Here is a 20699-nt window from a genome sequence, read left to right on the forward strand (position 1 = left end):
CCAATCCTCTGTTGATGGACATTTAGGTTGCTTCCATGTCTTGGCTATTGTAAATAGTGCTGCAGTGAACACTGGGGTGCATGTATCTTTCTTCATTTTTTAAGTTTTATTGAAACATAGTTGATTTACAAGTTTGTGATGATTTCTGGAGTACAACAAAGTGATTCTGTTATACATGTATGCATATCCATTCTCTTTAAAATTCTTTTCCCACATAGATTATCACAGAATATTGGGTAGATTTCTCTGTGCTATACAGAAGGTCCCCATTTTCAAGGTGTTTTATGAAAAGACTATAAGGGATTATAAGGATGGGAACATTTTTAGGAGGAAAGATGAGGAGAAAATTACCAGAAGGAAGAAGTGAAGCACACCAAAAGTCAAAGAAGTGGGTTGGAGGAGAATCAGATGGGAGCTTGCTGTGTTGAAAAGAAATGTTCTAAGTGGAAATTCCCCAAGTGCACCGGGACATAAGCACACTTGGGCACTCTGCTTTTCTGAGGATGCCAGTATCCTCCTCTCTTCTACCTTCTAGAATGGAGAGAAATCAGGACATGACCATGGGGTTGCCAGGACTGAAAGCATACCCCGGCTCCTGTACCATTTCCTGGGTAGACATCCCAGGAGCCCAGTGAGGCCAGACATAGAACCCATCTTAACCAGAAGGCCTCACCAGGAGGAGAGGGACCAGGGCTCCCTTTTTGCTTAAAATATGGAGCCATGTCCTTCTATCTCAACTGAATCTATTGTTCCAGAGAATGGCTTTGTTTTCACTCACTCATTCATTCATTCATTCATTCATTCCAGAGCCTTTACAGTAGTCCAGGCACTGAGGGACTGCCCAAAGATACTGCCCTCCTCAGCAGTCCAGAAAGATATATGACTCTGCCGCCCCCGCCCCCTCATTTCCAAGATGCGGGCGCTAGAAGGCTGTACTCACTGTCTAGTCATCTAGCCTGTGCGTGGCACTGAGTACAACTTTGGGGAAGGAAAGCTAGACGAATGCAGTCAGATTATTCGGGGGGTTCCGCTGGTTACTAGCTAGTGTGCGCTTGCATTTTTATTTACGAAGAAAAATTTAAAAAAAAAAAAGCAGAAAAGAACTTTAACTATCAGTACTGGGACTGGAGCTATGCAGGAGGGCACAGGCACACATACTGTAACGAATGAACATCACCAACACACACCACACACACACACACACACACACCCGCCTCACGCAGACATCCCTTCTTTCACGCTGCAGCTCGATCTTTTTACTCCTACTTCCCTTTCCCTCCTCTCCTGGATCAAGCGTTAATCTGGGAATCTCTGACCGCAAAAGGAAAAAAAAAGGGTGGGTGGGTGGGTGGGTGGGGGGATCCCGAAGTAGCAGAGCGAGGGAGGAGGTGGAGAAAGGCGGGGAGGAGGAGCCCAGCGAACCAGAGTCAGAGGGACTGGTGGCTCCAGCGAGTGTGCAGCCCCGGGGGGAGCCGGCGCTCCAGGCTGGGAACCCGTCAGCCCGCCCACCCGCCCGCGTCTTCGGCGCCCGCCAGCTCGCCGGCCCGCGCCCCGGGGCCTTCTGTACCCGGAGCTGGGGCCGCCGCTCAGGGGCGCTCGGGCCAGGGAGCGCCGCTCGGGGCAAACCAGCCGTGCCGCCAGGCTGGTCCCCGGCGCCCGCGCCCGGGATGCCTTTCTACAGGCGCACGGTGGTGCCCCAGCGCCTGTGCCCGCGCAACCCGCCACAGCCGCTGACCGAGCTCCGCGACGTGAGCCACCTGGCTGCACTCAGCCTGCTCCGGCAGCTCGCTGACCTCTGTGGCCACTCGCTGGCTCTGCTCGAGGACCTCGAGGGGCACCTGCTGGCCCTGGGGCGCCGCACCGACAGCCTGTTCCGCCGCACCGTGCGCCTCCGCCGCCGCCTTCCCTGCCGCCTGCTCGGCCCGGAGGACGACGATGAAGAGCTAGGTAAGCCGCGCCTGGGCGGTCCGCGGCCCCGCGTGCACCCCGCCTCTGGGGGCGCCAGCCCGCGCCCGCTCCGCGCCCACCCCTCCCCCGCTCTCCGGGCTGGCTCTCCCCTCCCCTCCCTTCCCCTCGGGAGCGAGGGGATCCCATTTCCCTGACTCTACGCCCGCCGCTCTCCCGCTGGAACTTCCTGCTCCTGGACCTGGCTGCGCTGTCCCGAGTGGCCATGTGCCCTCGGGGCTACCAGCCCTGCAGTTTGGCGACTGCCTTCTGGGGATCTGGGGGGAGAGGCGGGGGGACCTGCGGCGGTCCCTGGGAGCCACTGGGTTCGGACGGCTTCGGCGCCGCCCCCAGGCCTGAGGCGTCCTCATCTACGCGGCGTCGGGAACCAAATGGCCGCGCCGCTGGCGTCTTTGCTCCAGTCTAGGAGCTCGGCCACTTTGGAAAGCGCGCCCGAGCCGCTGGCTACTACGCGGCGGTGCCTACGGACTGTGTAACTTCGCGCTGGAGCGTGGTCGCGGCTCTCTGTCAGAAGAGTGTCTGAGAACTCGTGTGCCTGCTTTTCTCCGCGAGTTCTGGGCCGGTGCTCCAGGAGAGGCCGGAGAGGGTGGCGAGGAGGAGAGACTCTTTCCCCTCCCCGCCAGCTTCTTTGCCCCCCTGACTCCTAGGGTCCTGCTGCACAAACTTGCCCAGGAGGACCATTTAAAGCAGTTGCCAGCGGTTTTGTGATTCCTTTAGAAATCAGTCATGCCTGAGAAACCCAGTGGTGCCCTGGCTGAGTACGCAGGAACCCTGATAGGACAGGAGGGCAACTCAAGCCCTTGTGCTTTACTACTTTGTCCCCAACACTTTGAATGGGGAATCCTCTCTCCATGGAAATGCGCAATGATCCCTTAGCGTTCGGGGACTTTTGCTGAAAGCAAGGCGACTGAATATGCTGGAAATGTTGACCACAGCTGGGGTATGACAGGTACCAGGGCCAACTGGCACCACCAGAAAGTTGGGGAGAAAAGGAGCAGTGTGGACAGGAAGTTTTGGATGGAGGCAAAATATGGCTACTGACTGACTGGTGATTGCAAGCCTCCAGCTGCCTTAAGAAAGAATTGCCTTGGTCAGCCCCTCTCCATTGCAGACCTCACCTTGCTCTGCTCCCACCCCTTCTGGCAGATATCAGTCACAGGTTCTGGCATCTCTCTTCCAAAAACTCTCTGATTTCTGAGGTAGATGGTGAAGATCTCTGGTGGAGAAAATGAACTGGGTCCAGTGGGGAAAGGAAGATGGAAGACACAGATGACTGCTAGATGGAATGTAGACATGGGACCAGAAATCTCTGCATGGTAGAGGACTGGGAAAGCTGGGGCTTAGGTCTGGTTAGTTCTCAGTTAACAGAGAAGGTAAGAAGGTCATTGTTGATTTTTTTCTGGGATCCCACTGACTACCAGGATTAGCCTAGGAGAAATTTGATAAGTCACCTTGGGGAGTCGTTTTCAAAATCCCACACAGCTTGCAGAGAGCCGCCTACTGAGTTCAGCAGGATAAGTTAAGGATTGTGAGGAGGCTCTGCTTTTCCAGATTGCACCTTTCTGTCCTCAGGCCCTTTCCAAGGGAGGGAAAGCATGGCTTCACCAAGTCGCCTTGGGACCAGTGATCTGCTGAATTAGAAAGAGATGGCATTATGCAATGGATAGCTTTGAGAGGAAGGAAGCAATTCTTAGGATAAATTGCATTGGGTTGGCTTCTTTGAAGTTTGCAAGAGTTAGGAGAGTGGCCATCTCTCATTTTGGGGGTGGCCCCTTGCCTTTAAGAGTATACCTTCTCTAGGCTCAGAGGCACTGGGGGGCCTGTTGTGGAAATGGAACACAGCTACCTTAATTTGGCAAGAAGATCTGGTTTTCCATTTTCTGGTCCAATGCCCTACCCCAGACTCCCCTTGAGGTTCCCAATGCATGCTTTTCTCTTCAGGAGCTTTGAGTGCGGAGCACTTAAATTAGGCCTTCTCAGCAATGATCTGAGCACAAGTGCCAAATTCAAAGGGAGTTGGGGAGCATAATCAGTGTACCATCTGACCACCCCCTTGTCGCTTGGGCGTAAGCTTCAACAAGGTGTTCAGCAGGTTGTATATTATTTTCGATTCCAAATAAATATGGTGTTCCCCCCCCCCCCCACTGTCAGGCCTTGCCCTTTTCTTCTGCATGTCTTTTCCTCCTAGCACTCCTACTCCATGATTGACCATTTTGCTGGTGGGCAGCGTTCCCAGTCAGCATGTTACCTTGCATATCCTTTCTATGGCTGGATTTCCCCCAAATTCTTGCTCTAGCTATTTCTTTGGCCATGGGGGCAGGAAATAACTGGGAGGGAGGAAGGAAGGTTTGGAAGCAGCATGACTAGAGTGAATGACACCTGACAGGCCAGCAGCTTGGAGCCTCCCTGCAGGGACAGCTTGGCTGCCACCTCCGGACTGAGTAATGACAAATCAGACTGGCCCTTTGCCTTCAGGCTTGAGGAGACTGCACTGCAGCCTGGGCCGGGCCAGGAGGCAGTAGGGGGAGGACAGGGAGAGGAGAGGGAGAGAGGTAAAGGAGGAGAAAGTTGATGCTAAAAGAGCTGAGGTGTTCCTCTCCACAATCAGGGGTCATGCCCCCACCATCTTCAAGGTTACAAGGGTGTGACTGGGCTGGCCTGGTTGCCTGGCAACACCCTCTCCTCCACTGAAGGCTGTTCTTTGGTAACTTGAACCCCTTTGAGACTGCTCCAGAAGCTCTTGTAACTGGTCTGGGGTGGGGGATGGGGGTTGGAAAGAGGAGAGGGCGTGTTCCAGCATTGCACCAAGCTCCTCTGGATGTGGATCTGTGGCTGTTGCTGTACCCTTGGCATTGCCCTGCCTAGCACGTGTGCTTTTTTCCTTGCATCTGGATTTGAATGTGACTCCTTTTGTTGCATTCGTGTCCTGGACTCCGTGCTCTTCATCTCAAGAATGGCATGGTCAAAACCAGTGGGAAATAGCTCCATGCCTGCTGCCATATGCTGAGTCAATTGAAGCTTTCCAATTTCTCCCTCAGAGATCTATTTCATGTTTGTAGGTGCTTAGATGATAATTACAAAAGCAATCAGGCCATTGGCCTGGGGGTATAATACCTCCTGTGTGAGCAAGGAAGTCACTGAAGCACTAGACAACACTAGGTATGTTTAATAACACTGGGGAGCTATCATGTTACACTAGCTCATGAACTTGCTGTGGGAAAGATGCTCTCTTCCTTCTTGCAATGATTTTGGCTTGAATACAGCCAGTTGGGTTAATGGTGGAAACTCCCTCTTCATCTTTATGTAAAATTCCTGCCTCTTGATTTTCCAACTTTGTGGTAGCTCTGGCTCCAAATCAGAAAGGACAGCTGGTTTATTTATGTTTAAATCTTAATTCCAGTGTGAAGGGAGATGAAATCTATATGAAGGTGAAAAAATGAAAGCGGCACTCCTAGATTACAGCCAGTTTACCATTAGGTGAGGTGTGGTAGACCCTGAATCTGACCGTGAAAGCTGCTTGAGTTGGATGGAGCAGGGGGAACTTGGGGGACCTGGAACAGGCACTCTACCATGGCTCACTTTCCTCTCTGACCTAGCTGTCAGCCCCAGAGACTGTTGGGGCAGTGGCTTGACAGAGTGGGGAGGGGGAGCAAGCCCATTTTCTTTTAAAGGCCATGAAATTCCTGGTCTGCTTCATGGTATTTCCATGTGTTGAAAACATCTTCCCTGGAAATTTGGATAGCAAAATATCCACTAGAACTTCCTCCACTTTAGAAATAAGACATTTAATCTTCTCCTTTTAAATTTTTAATCTATTTTTTAATTTTAATTTTTTTACGGCTGCACCCATGGCATATGGAAGTTCCCCAGCCAGGGATTGAATCTGAGCTGCAGCTGCAACCTACACCACAGGGTAATGATGGATCCTGTAATCCACTGTGCCAGGCAGGGGATTGAACCCATGCCACTGGAGTGACCTGAGCCACTGCAGATTCTTAACCCACTGTGCCGCAGTGGGAACTCCTCTCCTTTTTTAGATGCAGTAATAGCTAAGGTGATAAAAGTGTCAGGATGGCAGAATAGTAAAGTAATAGGAGGAGATTCAAGTTATGGCTCTTGGGGTCAATTTTGATCTTTATAGAGTCAGTTAGGTGTCAGGAGGAGGGTGGTTAATTTGCATCTTTGTCCCTGTACTTCTCTGGCTTAGGTGGGGTCAGTTTAATACATTTGGTCATTAACCATTATGGGCGCCGTGGCACTTGACTACTGAGGCCCCTAAAAGGGAAAGGACTTGTCTAAAGGCACCTGGCTGGCTCAAGACCTTTAGTAGCCCTAAGTGCTGGAAAGATTGTAGTTCTGTTCCATATGTAATTCCAAATGAAAGCAATACTAAACCCTCAAATAAAATGTTATTTTAAAAAATTATTCAAAGCTCCATCTGTGCGTTGAAATTAAAACAGCTTCTTATTAGATTCTTTCATTCTCTCTCTCTTTCGAACTCCTGTTGTTAGTGCCCTAAGCATGGACTTGATCTGCCTATTGGGGAGTGTGGCACTGGCTATGCCACCCAGCAGGTCCATGGCAGGAGGCCTTGCCCTAGAAGCCAGGGCTTCTGACATCCAAGCCAGTGCTCTGTCCTCTCCAGTGATGCTAAGTTCAAAGTCAGCTGCCGATTGAGTGTCACTGCCATGGCATTTTTTACTAGCTGGACCTCATTCAGAATGAGGAATAACTCCTGCTACCTTTGGGAACTAAGAGCTGCTCTAGAGAACAGGCCTCCTGCAATTCTTGCAACTGGGACTTGGGAGATGAGATGAAGGCTGAGGGGAGGAAGGAAGGTCCACCTTGTTTCATGTGGAGAATAGATGTGATGCAACTTGCTCCCTTGTTAAACACAACACAGTTGACTTTAGGCTTTCAGTGGGAAATAGCCTTGGAAAAAGAATCTTCAGGTGGGAAGGAGTGATTGGGCCAGTGACTCTGGCACTGTCCTCTGAAGGTCACCTTTCCATTGAGTCTTTCCCTCACATTCCTTTGGTCATCTTTATGCCCGCTATTCTCCCTGATAGCTCTTAATCCAGTTGTGGACACTCCTCGTCACACACCCACATTCTGACTATTGTCTGTTTTTAGAGCAGAGCCTGGTTGGCATTTCCAAAGGCATTTTTATTAAAAGCTAACGGGAATGAGAAGGTAAAATTATTACCAAAAGCATATTTATACATATTTCCCAAGTATGGATTTATTATTCTGCAAAGCTTAAGTAGCTTAACAGGCTTACTAGCTTTGCTGCTCCATATACCCTTTCTGAGGGCCTCGAATCAACCTTTACCTCAGATCATCACTTTCTAGCCTTGAAGAGAGGGCTCAGCTTTGTGCGGGTCCTGTCTCCTCCCCACCCCTCACCCTCGTGCTGGGTGCTAGAGACGCACAGGTTTAAATAAGCCCCAGTCTATCCCTTTGAAGAGCTCCCAGTCTACAGGGGTGGGTGCCATCTTGCTTCCCACCACATCAGCTCAGGGTGTCTGGGCATCCGGTCTTCTCTACATTGGAGAGAGCTGATAACCAGAATCCAGACTCCAGTTCACACACACCATAGGATTTTCCATTCAGTCTGATTTGGGGTGCAAGGATGGAGTTTGGACTTTTTAGAATCCCCTATGGTAAACAAATAGAAATAAATCCAAACGATGTTAGAATGCAGAGTTCCCTGGTGGCTCAGAGGGTTGAGGATCTGGTGTTGTCACTCCTGTGGCACGGGTTCGATCCTTGGCCCTGGAACTTCTACATGCTTCAAGCATGGCCAAAACAATAACAACAACAACAACGCTGGAATGCTACTGTCAATTCAGCAGTGCTTTTACATGAATTTGTAGATTTAAAATTGACGATCTTCTCTTCACACATAGGCAGAGTAGTGCTTATTCAGTAGATGAACAATGCTTGGTGGATTTTCAGACTCATGGACTTCTTGCAATAACTCCTCTAGAGTTATCTAGAGTCTTCTAGAGTCTTCTGCTCTCTCAGTTGGGAACCATTCGCCTAACCTCCCTTGTTCGAGCTCTTGGCTTTTCCCTGCTCTGCAGAATTCCATGATTTCACTCAGATAATCCCTCATAAAAAGTTTCAAGTTAGAGCACGCAAGATGGCAATATCTCTTTTTTCCACTTTATTTATTTACTTTTCTTCCAGTTTTATCGAGATACAACTGACATTCAGCATTGCATAAATTCAAGGTGTACAGGGTGATAATTTGACTTACAAACATCATGTAGTGATTACCACAGTGAGTTTAGTCAACATCCATCATCTCATACGGATACAAGATAAAAAGAGAGAAAAAAAATTTTTTTCCTTGTGATGAGAACTCTTAGGTTTACTCTCTTAACAACTTTCATATCTAACACACAGTGATGTTAATTATATTTATCATGTTATACATTATATCCGTAGTACTTATATTATATGTGGAAGTTTGTACCTTTTGGCCACCTTCATCCAATTCACCCTCCCGTGACCCCGTTCCCTCTGGTAACCATAAGTCTAATCTCTTTTTCTGTGAGTTTTTTTTTTTTTTTTTTAAGTATAATTGACCGACAGCACTATAGTTCCTGGTACATAATACAGTGATTTGATATTTCTATACATTACAAATTGATCGACATGGTAAGTCCAGTTACTATCTGTTGCCACACAAAGATATTATATTATTATTAACTGTATTTCCCATGCTGTACATTTTATCCCTAAGACTCATTTATTTTGTAACTGGAAGTTTTTCACTCATCCTCACCAATTTCACTCATCCTCCCCACCCATCTCCCTTCTGGTAACCACCTGTTTGTTCTCTGTATCTAGGACTCTGTTTCTGTTTTGTTATGTTTGTTCATTTGTTTTGTTTTTTTAGATTCCACATATCATTTGATATTTGTCTTCCTCTATATGACTTATTTCACTAAGCTTAAAACCCTCTAGGTCCATCCATGTTGTTGTAAATGGCAAGATTTCATTCCTTTTTATGACTGAGTAGTATCCCATTGTGTATTATGTATATGCATGTATATATATATCTCACATCTTCTTTATCCATTCACCTATTGATGGGTACTTAGGTTGCTTCCATATCTTGGCTATTGGGAGTAATGCTGCAATGAGCATATGGGTGTATGTACCTTTATGAATTAGCATTTTCACTTTCTTTGGAGAAATACTCAGAAGTGGAAGTGCTGGATTGTATAGTAGTTCTATTTTTCTTTTTTTTTTGTTTTGAGAAACTTGCATAGGATAGCAGTAACTTAATGGGCAAAGCTACATGAATAGTGCCACAAACAGGAGGTGTATGGACTGCGTTTGCCCAAGGAGGCTCGAAACAAGGTGCTTTGTGTGTGAGGCAGTAGGTTTGATTGTGCACAAGACCGCCAGACTCAGTCCTTTAACTTGAGAGGTTTGAGCAATCTCTGTCCCTCCTTCCTCCTATCCCTCCCTCCTTTCCTTCCTCTCTCTTTTTCTAAAATGTAAGATCTTCAATAGAAGGTAAGCTTCTTAAGGGCAGAGATTTTTATCTGTTTTTACTGCCGTATCTCCAGTCCCTAAAATAGTGTTTGGCACTTAATAAATATGTATTAAGTTCAAGTTCTCTTAAGTTCAAGAAAGAATCTAACTATCACACATTTATTGAGCACCTGACTCTGGGCCTGACCTTGTGCTGATTTCTGGGGATGTAGAGGTCCAGCGGGGAGAACCTGGCGTCTTCATACTGCTAGGGGGTTATCAAAAGGCAGAGGAAACTCACCTAATTCAGCCCAGAGGCTTGGAAAAGCTTGGGGGAGGATGTGGTGTCTGAGTTCTGAAGGATGATCTGGAGCTGGCCAATTGAAGAAGGAGGGGGAGGGAATTCCTGGCTCAGGAGGTAGCCTGTGCGAGGCCCTGGATATGTGAGAGGGCTAGTGTGGGGGAGGAACAAACTCCAGTGATTCAGGAGGAGAAGCTGCAAGGCCCCTCCTGACTCAGAGTGAGCCCTCGGAGTGGAGGTGGGGTGGGGAGGCCCCAACGTTCTATTTGCTGACCAAGGAGCTGGATACAGGGAGAGTCTTGGGAAGGTTCAAATGAAGCCGTTAATAGTTAACCTGCAGATTTTTCTTGATCTACATTTAAGTTTTCATTATCTTTGGGCAGATGAGACCTGGGCGACCTCGGCCTCTCCCTACTTTGCAGAGCCAGGTCCGGGTCCCCCTAGGAGGGGCTCCATGCTACAGTGAGGCAGAAAGAGGGAGAGAAAGAAAGAATCTACCTGCCAGTATGTCCTGGCTGTGTGATTCGGTTGCACTGCAGAGCAAAATACATTATTCACGCCCCTGCTTTTTTGTCAGTGGGGACATTTGAGGTTTGACTGTATATTTTCTTCCATTTTTTTTCTGTCTAAACAGCATAGGTTCTTAAGAATGGTCTGTAATTCATCTAGGGGAAAATCAGAAAAGTTTTTTTTTTTTTTCATTTGGAAAGTGGACTCAAAAAGGAGATGGGTTTCAAAAATGATTCAGCTGTTTTTATTTTAAGTGATATCATTTGCTTCTGAGAACAGTGTAATTAACTGCCTGGCAATTTATAGTCTGATTCCCAGTATCTGCAGAATAGTCAAACTCATATTGTTCTCCCCAACCAGCAGGCCGGGAGGGGAGTGAGGTCTCCACCAGCAGGCTTTGGGCGCTCTCCACTCTGTCACAGTTGCCAGCAATTCTGACATTTTATGCTCCTATCCCCCTTGACCCAGTAGTTCCACTTCCAGGACCTTATGCTAAAGAAATGGTCAGATATTGTGGGGAAAATGCTCACAGATGCTCACTGCGTCTTTTGGTGATTTATATTAACCAAAAAATGAAAACAACTTGTTCAATAATTGGGTGTTGTTCAGTACATGTTGACAGGTTTAAGCCATGGAATAATAGACAGCTAAGAAAAATCATGCTCTGAAACAAATATTTGAGGATATGTGGAAATGTGCAGGAGTAATGCTGAGTGAAAAACCAAAGTATTAAATTACATGTACAATATTATTTGAAGTAAAACACACATAAGAAAGAAACTGGAGAGGTAGATGCCAAAATGTCAACAATGGTTGTTATCTCAGGGTGATAACAATGATAGCAAATGATAACAAAGATAGCGATGGTTATCTTAATGAATGAGATCATGGGAGTGGGTGTTATTTGTTTTCTTTTTTCTTTTTTTATCTTTAGGGCTGCACCTGCAACCTATGGAAGTTCCAAGGCTAGGGGTTGAATTGGAGCTGCAGCTGCTGGCCTATGCCACAGCCACAGCACCGCCAGATCCAAGCCATGTCTGACCTACACCACAGCTTGCGGCAACGCTGGATCTTTAACCCACTGAATGAAGCCAGGGATCGAACATGCATACTCATGGATACTAGTTGGGTTCTTAACCCACTGAACCACAGTGGGAACTCTTATTTGTTTTCTTATACCTTTCTGTATTTCTCAAAATTTCTTAAATGAACGTGTGCTACTTTTTTTGGTTTTTTTGGCTGCATGCTCGGCCTGAGGAAGTTCCTGGGTCAGGGATCTAACCCATGCCTCAACAGTGATCCAAGCCACAGCAGTGACAATGCCAAATCCTTAACCACTAGGCCACCTGGAAACTCCCATGGGTTACTTTTAAGAAATAGAAAAAAATTAATGATATGACATATTAAGGAAAAGAATCTTGGGACTTGGAAGCAGCAGCTGTGGCTTTCAGTCTGACTCGCCCAGCACTTATAAGCTGACCAAGGGGTCTCAGAACCAGCCTCTCATCTGTAAAAAGGGTCTTAATGCTCCCCAGTTCAGAAGGTTGTTGACAGGATCCAAAATACTGCCTTGAAAATGCCTGGCCCATGTGCCACGATCACATATGCAATCACTAAATCCTAAGAGGATGAAATTTGGAGTTCCCTTCATGGCTCAGTGGTTAATGAACCTAACTAGGATCCATGAGGATGTGGGTTCAATCCCTGGCCTCGCTCAGTGGGTTGAGGATCTGGTGTTGCCGTGAGCTGTGGTGTAGGTCGAAGACGTGGCTTGCTGTGGCTGTGGTATAGGCTGGCAGCTATAGCTCTGATTTGACCCTTAGCCTGGGAACTTCCAGATGCTGTAGGTGTGGCCCTAAAAAGCATAAAAAGAGAGGATGAAATTCCACAAAACCTTTTGAAATCCCCGGATGGGGATACTGTCAAGATGAAGTTATAATAAGAATGTTTCCTAGACAGCTCCAAAGTGCAGCCAGTCTTCCCTTTTGCAGAATGTGTAAAGAACGCCTGTGTGCCCACAGAGGAGCCTCAGCTTGCTTTTGAGGCTGTCGGCCCATCTCTCCCAACCCGGAGATTTTGCTTTCCTTTGACTCCTCCCTTTGTTCTCCCCCACTGACATCTGTTCACTGCCTCGCCAACCAAGGGGGAAAACATTCTTTGGAACTGAAGCCGAGGCACCACCACAAGTCCTGGCAGCTCTGAGATGTTTATTGTCACAGAATGTGTGGTGCTGGCTGACCACAGGACCTGCCAGGCTGGGACGCCAAGGAGGGGCCTTACTGAAGCAGCAGAGGATGGACTCAGGTGGCACAGTTAGGCAGCATCCCCTGCCTTGGGGCAGAGCTCTCATCCAAGTGTCCTGCTGGCTCTCTGGTCACCTCTTCCCTTGGAATGGTTTCATGGCTCCTAGCTTGGCTCGCCAATTTTATAGAACCTAGCTTGGTTTGTGGGTGAAGAGACATCTTCTCACAAAACCTATGGGGCCTCGGGATGTTTCAGTGACATATTTGGCAGCTTGCCTGAAGGTCTAACTTTCACCAGCATGGATTTAGAGCCAGTAAGCCCTGATCTCACAGCCAGGCAGCCTCAAGGTCATGGGCACAGCTTGTGATGTCTACAGCATGCCCAGACCACCAGGCAATTCAGTCATCTCCCTGAGTGGAATCTTTCACACTGCTTGTTTGGTTGATTTTTTTTTGTTTTTGTTTAAAAAATTACAGCCAAAAGTATAGACCCTGGCTGCACATCTGAATTACTTGGAGAGCTTAAAAAAGTTACTAATGCCGTGGTCCCACCCCATACCAATAAAACTGGAATTTATAGGGGTGGGGTGGAATGAGGCCCATGAACCAGGATTTTCAAAAGAACCTCCTAGGTGATTCAGATGTGCTGCCATGGTGACAACCACTGCGGTGGTATAGATGGTTAAAGCTGAAAGAGACCATCCAGAGTCTGAATAATTACAATATATTTGTGACTAATGAGCATGAACTATAATGCAGCTTAACATAAGTGACCAAAAATATCTCATGGATGAATTCAATGTAATCAGTAATAAAATACCAAGTTTATAGATAATACACATTTTTTGACTTTATAAGAGAACACAGGAAATTAGAAAAATGAAGCCATTTTAATTTTATTAATAAAAAATAAATATATGTTAAGACAGAGTAAACAATCTTTTTTTTTTTTTTTTTTTTTTTTTTGTCTTTTTAGGGCTGCACTCGCGGCATATGGAGGTTCCCAGGCTAGGGGTCGAATCGGAGCTGTAGCCACTGGCCTACACCAGAGACACAGCAACGCGAGATCCGAGCCGCGTCTGTGACCTACACCACAGCTCACGGCAACGCCAGATCCTTAACCCACAGAGCAAGGGCAGGGATCGAACCCGCAACCTCATGGTTCCTAGTCGGATTCGTTAACCACTGAGCCACGACGGGAACTCAAAGACAGAGTAAATAATCTTTTATTTTACATTTTTTGGGTCATAACATGTCATCAACAACCACTGACATTTTAGATGAGAACAGTATTTTTGTTTTCTTATGTCCTAGCTACTTAATATCACTCATTTTAGGGCCTCACTTGCGGCATATGGAGGTTCCCAGGCTAGGGGTTAAATTGGAGCTGTAGCTGTCAGCCACAGCCATAGCCACAGCAACAGCAACATGGGATCTGAGCTGTGCCTGCAACCTACACCACACAGCTCACGGCAATGTTGGATCCTTAATCCACTGAGTGAGGCCAGGGATCGAACCCTCATCCTTATGGGTACTAGTTGGGTTCCTTAACCATTGAGCCACGACGGGAACTCCCCTAATATCACTCTTGACATTATTGGGTTGGAACCCGACATCAAGTTAACCTCAATTTACCTTTCTTTGTGAAAAGATATAAAGATTCCGCTATGCACAGTGTTGTTGCAGCCTGGGGATGAGGAAGAAAACTTCCACTTTGTAATATTTAGGTGTTCTAAATTAGGCTATGCTAAAAATCATAAAAAGGAGGTGAAATGGTTTGCCTCTGATTTAACATCTGGATTGGACTTCGTGCTGTCCTGAATTCTCTTACGTGGCATACCATTTTGTGTGTTAATGATAGTGTGTAATAGTGAGAACAACTGTATAGATGTGCTTAGTATTTTTAAACCAATGTCTACTTCAACAAATGCAACTTATCGGTTTATTTTTTGACTACACCCATAGCATATAGAAAGAAGTTCCTGGGCCAAGGATCGAACTCCAGCCACAGTAGTCACAACGCCAGATCCTTAACGGCTAGGCCATCAGGGAACTCCCAACAAATGCAATTCAGAAGAAGTATTTATCTTCGTTTTCCCCTCACGATCCCAATAGAAAGAGAGTTAGAGAATAAGGATCTTGGCCAGCAGCTGCCCAGAGGCAGGAAGAGGACTGGTCCAAAGAGATCTCCAGGGTCTGTGGCTGCACTGACTTAGAAAGCAGAACCTCTCCTGTGGCTATTTTGGGGTCCTGAGACATCCAGTTAGGTGACCCTGAGAAATACTGGGACAAGGACAAAAGGGAGAGGGGAAAACTATAGAGGGGGCACTTTTGTATCCCCTCTATCGGCTGTGATCGGGGGGAGAGATACTAAAGGCAGCCCCTCTAGCTTGCATTCCTGGCAAATAACTGATGCCGAGGATGACAAACAAGGCATGGAGAAGAGGCAGAAGCATCTTCAGAGGAATCAATTGAAGAAGGCTGAGAAGTGTGTTTTCAGGAAGAATTCCACTCAAAATGGTGAAAATTAAAGAAACGAATCAGTATGAAAAGAAGGGGAGAAGAATCCAGCTCCTGGGAAACCCTCCTCTGAAGAGAGACCCATGTCTTGAGGCTTCTGGAGAGCTAAGTCTCACTGTATTCCAATTTCTTGCCGCTTTTACTTCTCAGAATAATGAGTTACATAAGTTTACTCCCCGTTGTGAAAGAGCACAGTGCAATCTTTTCCCTTGTAATTCCAAATTAATGAAAAGGGTAGATTTAGGAAGCAACTGTTATTGACTGGGCGCAGAGGCTTTACATTCTGTGCCTGTAGTTTCAAGACTATCTGCTGCACATGGGGAGGAGGTGGTGACGGAGGGGGAAGAGCCAGTGAAGGCGAGGACTCCTTGCATACCAGTTGATGTGTATTGAACTCCTGTTAGATGTCAGTGGGAGCTGGTAGCATATATAGCAAATTAGGTGTACCCTCTGGGTAGAGGGGTGGCAAAAGGGTGCCTCCTCTGGATGAGCCAATGAGGAAAAGCCACTGCTTTTGGTGGAATCTTTAGGCAAAGACACATTCTTTGAGCATTGCAATTAGAAAAAGTCAGCTGTCCTGGTCATAGCTTTTTAAAAATAGCACATCCTCTGGGCGGACCAATTTTGAAAAATCACCCTCTCTTGGCGTAATAATCCAAGAAAGGTGCCCCTTCTTCCATGTGCAGTCAGACAGGGCATTGGGCCTAGCCTGATTTTGTCCCCAGCTTGAGACTCCTTGGGAGGGTGCCCTTGTAGGAATACAACTTGCGCAAGGGTACAGGTGGTCCTGTGGCACCTGGGGTCGGGCCAGGCACCAGGCAGACAGATATACGTAAGAGCTAGACCTTGTTCTTGAGAAATTTATAGCACTCTCCCTCCTAACCCCCACCCTCTTTAACTCACCCCATCTGCTGCCAGCTCCACCCATGCTGTATCCGCCTGGCAGAGCTTCCCTTTATGGTGACAAAACATCTACCCTCCAGATGCACGGGCTGTTGTCTGCTGTTGGAGGGGGTTGTGCTGCTCCTGTCTGCGGCTCCAGGCTAAATGTCTGCTTCCTCTGATGAACAAGTAGGGCTAATGGTTCACTGTGAGGGCTTGTTGCTTCTGTGTTTTTGATGGGGAAATATGGACAGCATTTCTTCAGGAACTGTTGTAAAATGTTGCTGCATTCTGTTTAAATGTGCTTTGAAATGGTGAGTTGGGGCATAGCTGAGATATTTTTTGCCTTTCATTTTCGTGTTCTTTAATAAAGTAAAGCAGTTTATCTCTAATCTGGTGATTTAGAGCTGGCTTCAAGGGCTAATTCCTACCTAGCTCATTGTATTAAGACTGTGCCAGGCCCTCTGTGCCATGTATTGGAACCATGGAATTGATAAGACCTACGTTTTGCCCGTGAGTCTTAATATTTAGTTAGGAAGACAGTGTGGAGGGAGACAACCACAGTGCAGGCTGCTAGGTCTTAGGTGAAAAGCATAGAGCACAAAGGCAAGGCAAGCTTCCATAGCCATTTCCTTGCTTGTCTTCTTGAAAACTCCTATCCATCCATCCAGACTCCCACTCAGACATTCCCTCCCTCCTTTTTTTTTTTTTTTTTTGTCTTTTGTCCTTTTAGGGCCACACCCTCGGCATATGGAGGTTCCCAGGCTAGGGGTCGAATTGGAGCTGTTGCTGCCGGCCTATGCCAGAGCCACTGCAACTCCAGATCTGAGCCTCGTCTGCAACCTACACCACAGCTCACCGCAATGCTGGATCCTTAACCCAAGCAAGGCCAGGGATCGAACCTGCAACCTCATGGTTCCTAGTCGGATTCGTTTCTGCTGCACCACAAAGGGAACTCCAGACATTTCCTCACCTTTATAGCCTCCTTTGATTCTCTCTGCTGTATTCCAGCTCTACTTGGTTCACTCTTGCAACTCTTGGTTTCTCCATGTGGCCCAGCTTGGGAGAAGTTAGTTGAGGCAGAGACTGTCAAAATACGTGTTGAACCTTCTTGAATTCATTTTTATTTTCTTTCCTTTACCACATCTTGAAAGTAACATGACCCTCTTCTTTGAAAATTGGAAGAACAGCCTGGCCATTCCCCACCCCAAGATGAACTGGAAGCTAGAAATTTGCATTCTCTCCTGAGAAGAGTGAAAGCCTGTTTTAAAGGTGGTGGGGATTTGGAAATAAGATAGAACTACTGCAGCCATCAGATCTGATTAGTTCAGATGAGTTTGAAGGGTTTCCTTCACCCCAAGGGAAATCAGTATTAACATTAGATGGTTGAGGGCTAGTGACAGGCCTTTACTTTAGAGGTAAAAGGCCTGATTATGAGCCTGGCTAGTTTTTCTCATTTTGTCAAAGGATAATGCCCAATTTCAGTATTTGCTAATGGGGGTAATTTCATTGCTGAGGCTGTTTTCTCTTTGTTGGGAGGATCAAATGAAATCCAACACGGAAGAGCTTTGTAAACAAAAAAACACCCCTCCCCCAAATGTTATGTATTATCATCCTTGAGAACAGGACAGTGGCTGACTCACCCCTCTTTCCTCAGCATCTGGTTTGGAAGTAGGCACACTGCAAATGTTTGTTGAATGACTAAGTGGCCTAGAAGGAGATAGTTGTTTGCATTTCTTTTTATTTTCTAGGACTCTACCTTTAATACCAATAATAATAATACCAATAATAATAATGATAACTTTAGTGACAATTTCCCTAATTATAAAAATAATATAAATTTGATGCAGAAAACTTGGATGTATAGAACGCACCAGGGAAAAACAAGAAAAGAAAAACCATTCTTTGTATCAACCTGATATAGTTGGCTACATTCTGATGTATGTTCTTCTAATATTTTTCCTTATGAATGTTTCATTTTTGTTTTGTAAGAAAAAATTACTGTAATGCATCCACCCTTTTATAGTCCTTTGCAAAGGAGCATATTATTCAAGAATGTTTATATCATGTGACTCATATATCTGATAAGGGGTTAACATCCAGAATATATCATGAACACCCCACAGCTCTTTAAAAACCCCCAAACCTGTTTGCATTTCTTTAAATCCTTCCATATTATCTAATAACTCTGCTATATCAGTTAATGCTTACCCTTAGCTGGTTTGTGTTTTTTGCCTTCACCAACACTCTGAAGCCTGCAATCAGGATGTACCATTGCCAATTTGATAGTGGTGCCTGGGCTATGACCTTTTTCTTAAGCGCTTAGGTCTCCGACCAGACTCCTTAAGGGTGGGGGTTGTATTCCCCCAGTGCCTTGGTATCCAGTAAATGCGCAATACATCTTTGCTGACTGACAAACAGGGAGAGCGAGTAGCATGTTTTTGCACTTCTATTTGGCCGGTCAAATCAACTCCAGATATCAGAAAGTGACAGCACAGGGAACTCTACTCAGTATTCTGTAATAACCTATATGGGGAAAGAGTCTGAAAAAAAAATTGGTATGTGTGTAACTGAATCGCTTTGCTGTACACCCGAAACTTACACGACATTGTATATCATCTATATTCCAATATAAAATAAAAATTAAATTGAAAAGTGATGGACGTCACAGCTAGATTGCCCCACCTTGCTTTTGTACTGAGGTGACCCCCCTCTTTTTTAAAACTGAAGAACCTTTGGACAAAAAGCCATGGCTTTTATTATTATGGTTAAGAGTTTACTATGTGTCTGGCATTACGTGAGTCCTTAACTCATTCCTCACAATGATTCTATGGTATCGTTACCATTATTATCCCCATTTTCTCAACGAAGAAATAGGCTCAGAGAAGAGGATGTAATTTGATTGCGGGTTATGGAATAAGTTGCAGATCCAGAACTGGAACTCTTGTGCCTGTTCTCAGTCACAGTGAGTGAGGAGGAGGCTGTACTGAAAGTGAGGAATAGGAAAGGAATGTGTTTCTATCATCATCGGGTTGGGAGAGGATCAAGTGGAGGACTTTCTAGTGGGACCCTGGAGATTCAGCAGGACTATATCTGGTGGGACTAAGAAGAGAATTAGAATTTGGGGGGGGTGAGACAGGAAGCCAGGAAATTGAAGTTTTCTCTCTGAAGTTAGCTAGTATTTTTGCATTTCCTTCTAATTTATGAAGCACTCTTATATACGTTATCTCTTACAGTCCTCCTGACAGCCCTGTGTGTTATCACTCCTATTTAAGAAATGAAAAAAAAATTGGAGTTCCCTTGTGATACAGAGGGTTAAGGATCCAGCATTGTCACTTCTGTGGATCAGGTTGCTGTTGTGGCACAAGTTCAGTCCTTGGCCCAGGAACTTCTGCATGCCTTGGGTACAGCTGAAAAAGAAAAAAAAAGAAATGAAAAAGATAGACCCCCAAGACATTATAACTGACTTGCACACAGTGGCAAGTGGAAAGGTTATGAAGACCAAGAAACCATGCATTCATTCATCCAATAAACTTTTATTGAGCACCTACTGTGTACCAGGCACTGGTTTTGGTGCTAGAAATACAGTAGTGAACAAGACAGCCAAAATTCTTTGTCCTCATGGAGCTTACAAGGTAGATAAACTATGATTACTTTCTCTTTTTTTGCCACGCTCACAGCAAGCAGAAGTTCCCAGGCCAGTGAGAGAACTAAAGCCACAGCAGTGAAAATGCTGGGTCTTTAACCATTAGGCCACCAGGGAACTCCAAACTATGATTTATTTCTTTTCAGTTATCCTCTATCAAGTAGTGGATATTGCTTTTGGTTTTCAGCCTTGGCTGTGTTTGAAATCATCTGATACATTCTGAAAAAAACTGATGCCTGGACCCCACTCCATACCAATTAAATCAGAAATCTCTGGCCGTGAAGCCCAGGTATTATGTGTGTGTGTGTGTATTTTAAACCTGCTCCAGAGGGTTTTTGTGTGCAGTCATGCTTGAGACGCACTAGTTTAGAGCAGTCTCAACCTTGACTTCTCATTAGAATCACCTTGGGAACTTAAAAACAAATTTTTTTTTTTTGTCTGGACCTCACCTCTGAGGTGAATAAATTAGAATCTCAACCAGTTGTGTCCAGGCATTTTTATTTTATTTTATTTTTTGTTGCAGTGTCATTGATTTACAATATTGTGTTAGTTTCAAGTGTACAGTATAGTGATTTGGTTGTATATATATTCTTTTCCATTATCATTTATTTGATTCTTTTCCATTATAGTTCATTATAATATGTCGAATATAATTCCTTGTGCTATATTGTAAATCCTTATCGTATCTCTATTTTATATATGGTAGTGTGTGTGTCTGTTAATCCCATACTCCCAATTTATTCCTTCCCTCTCCCCCTTTGGTAACCATAAGTTTGCTTTCTACAGACATTTGTATTTTTTATTATTTATTTACTTTTGCTTTTTAGGGCTGCCCCTGCAGCATATGGAGGTTCCCAGGCTACGGGTCAAATCAGAGCTGCAGCTGCCAGCCTACGCCACAGCCACAGCAACATGGGGTCTGTGTTGTGTCTGAGACATACACCGCAGCTCATGGCAATGCCAGATCCTTAACCCACTGAGAGAGGCCAGGGATCAAACCCATATCCTCATGGATACTAGTTGGGTTTGTACCACACTGAGCCACAACGGGAACTCCATAGACATTTGTATTTTTAAATGTGCCTTCTCTAGTGGTGCCACTGAGTTCAGGATGTGGAGTTTGTGTGAAGCCCTTGGGACA

At 45.7% G+C, this 20699-nt stretch overlaps 1 protein-coding gene across 1 annotated transcript in view; it reads left to right on the plus strand.

The window, feature by feature from the left end:
* Nucleotides 561-20699, plus strand: part of NHSL2 (NHS like 2) — a 287095-nt gene continuing 266956 nt past the window's right edge. The window contains exons 1-2 of the mRNA XM_021079846.1: nucleotides 561-631; nucleotides 1295-1947. Coding sequence (XP_020935505.1) covers nucleotides 561-631; nucleotides 1295-1947 — 724 coding nt within the window. The remainder of the gene's footprint in view (nucleotides 632-1294; nucleotides 1948-20699) is intronic.

This window comes from Sus scrofa, chromosome X (genome assembly GCF_000003025.6).
Source record: "Sus scrofa isolate TJ Tabasco breed Duroc chromosome X, Sscrofa11.1, whole genome shotgun sequence".
Taxonomy (NCBI): domain Eukaryota; kingdom Metazoa; phylum Chordata; class Mammalia; order Artiodactyla; family Suidae; genus Sus; species Sus scrofa.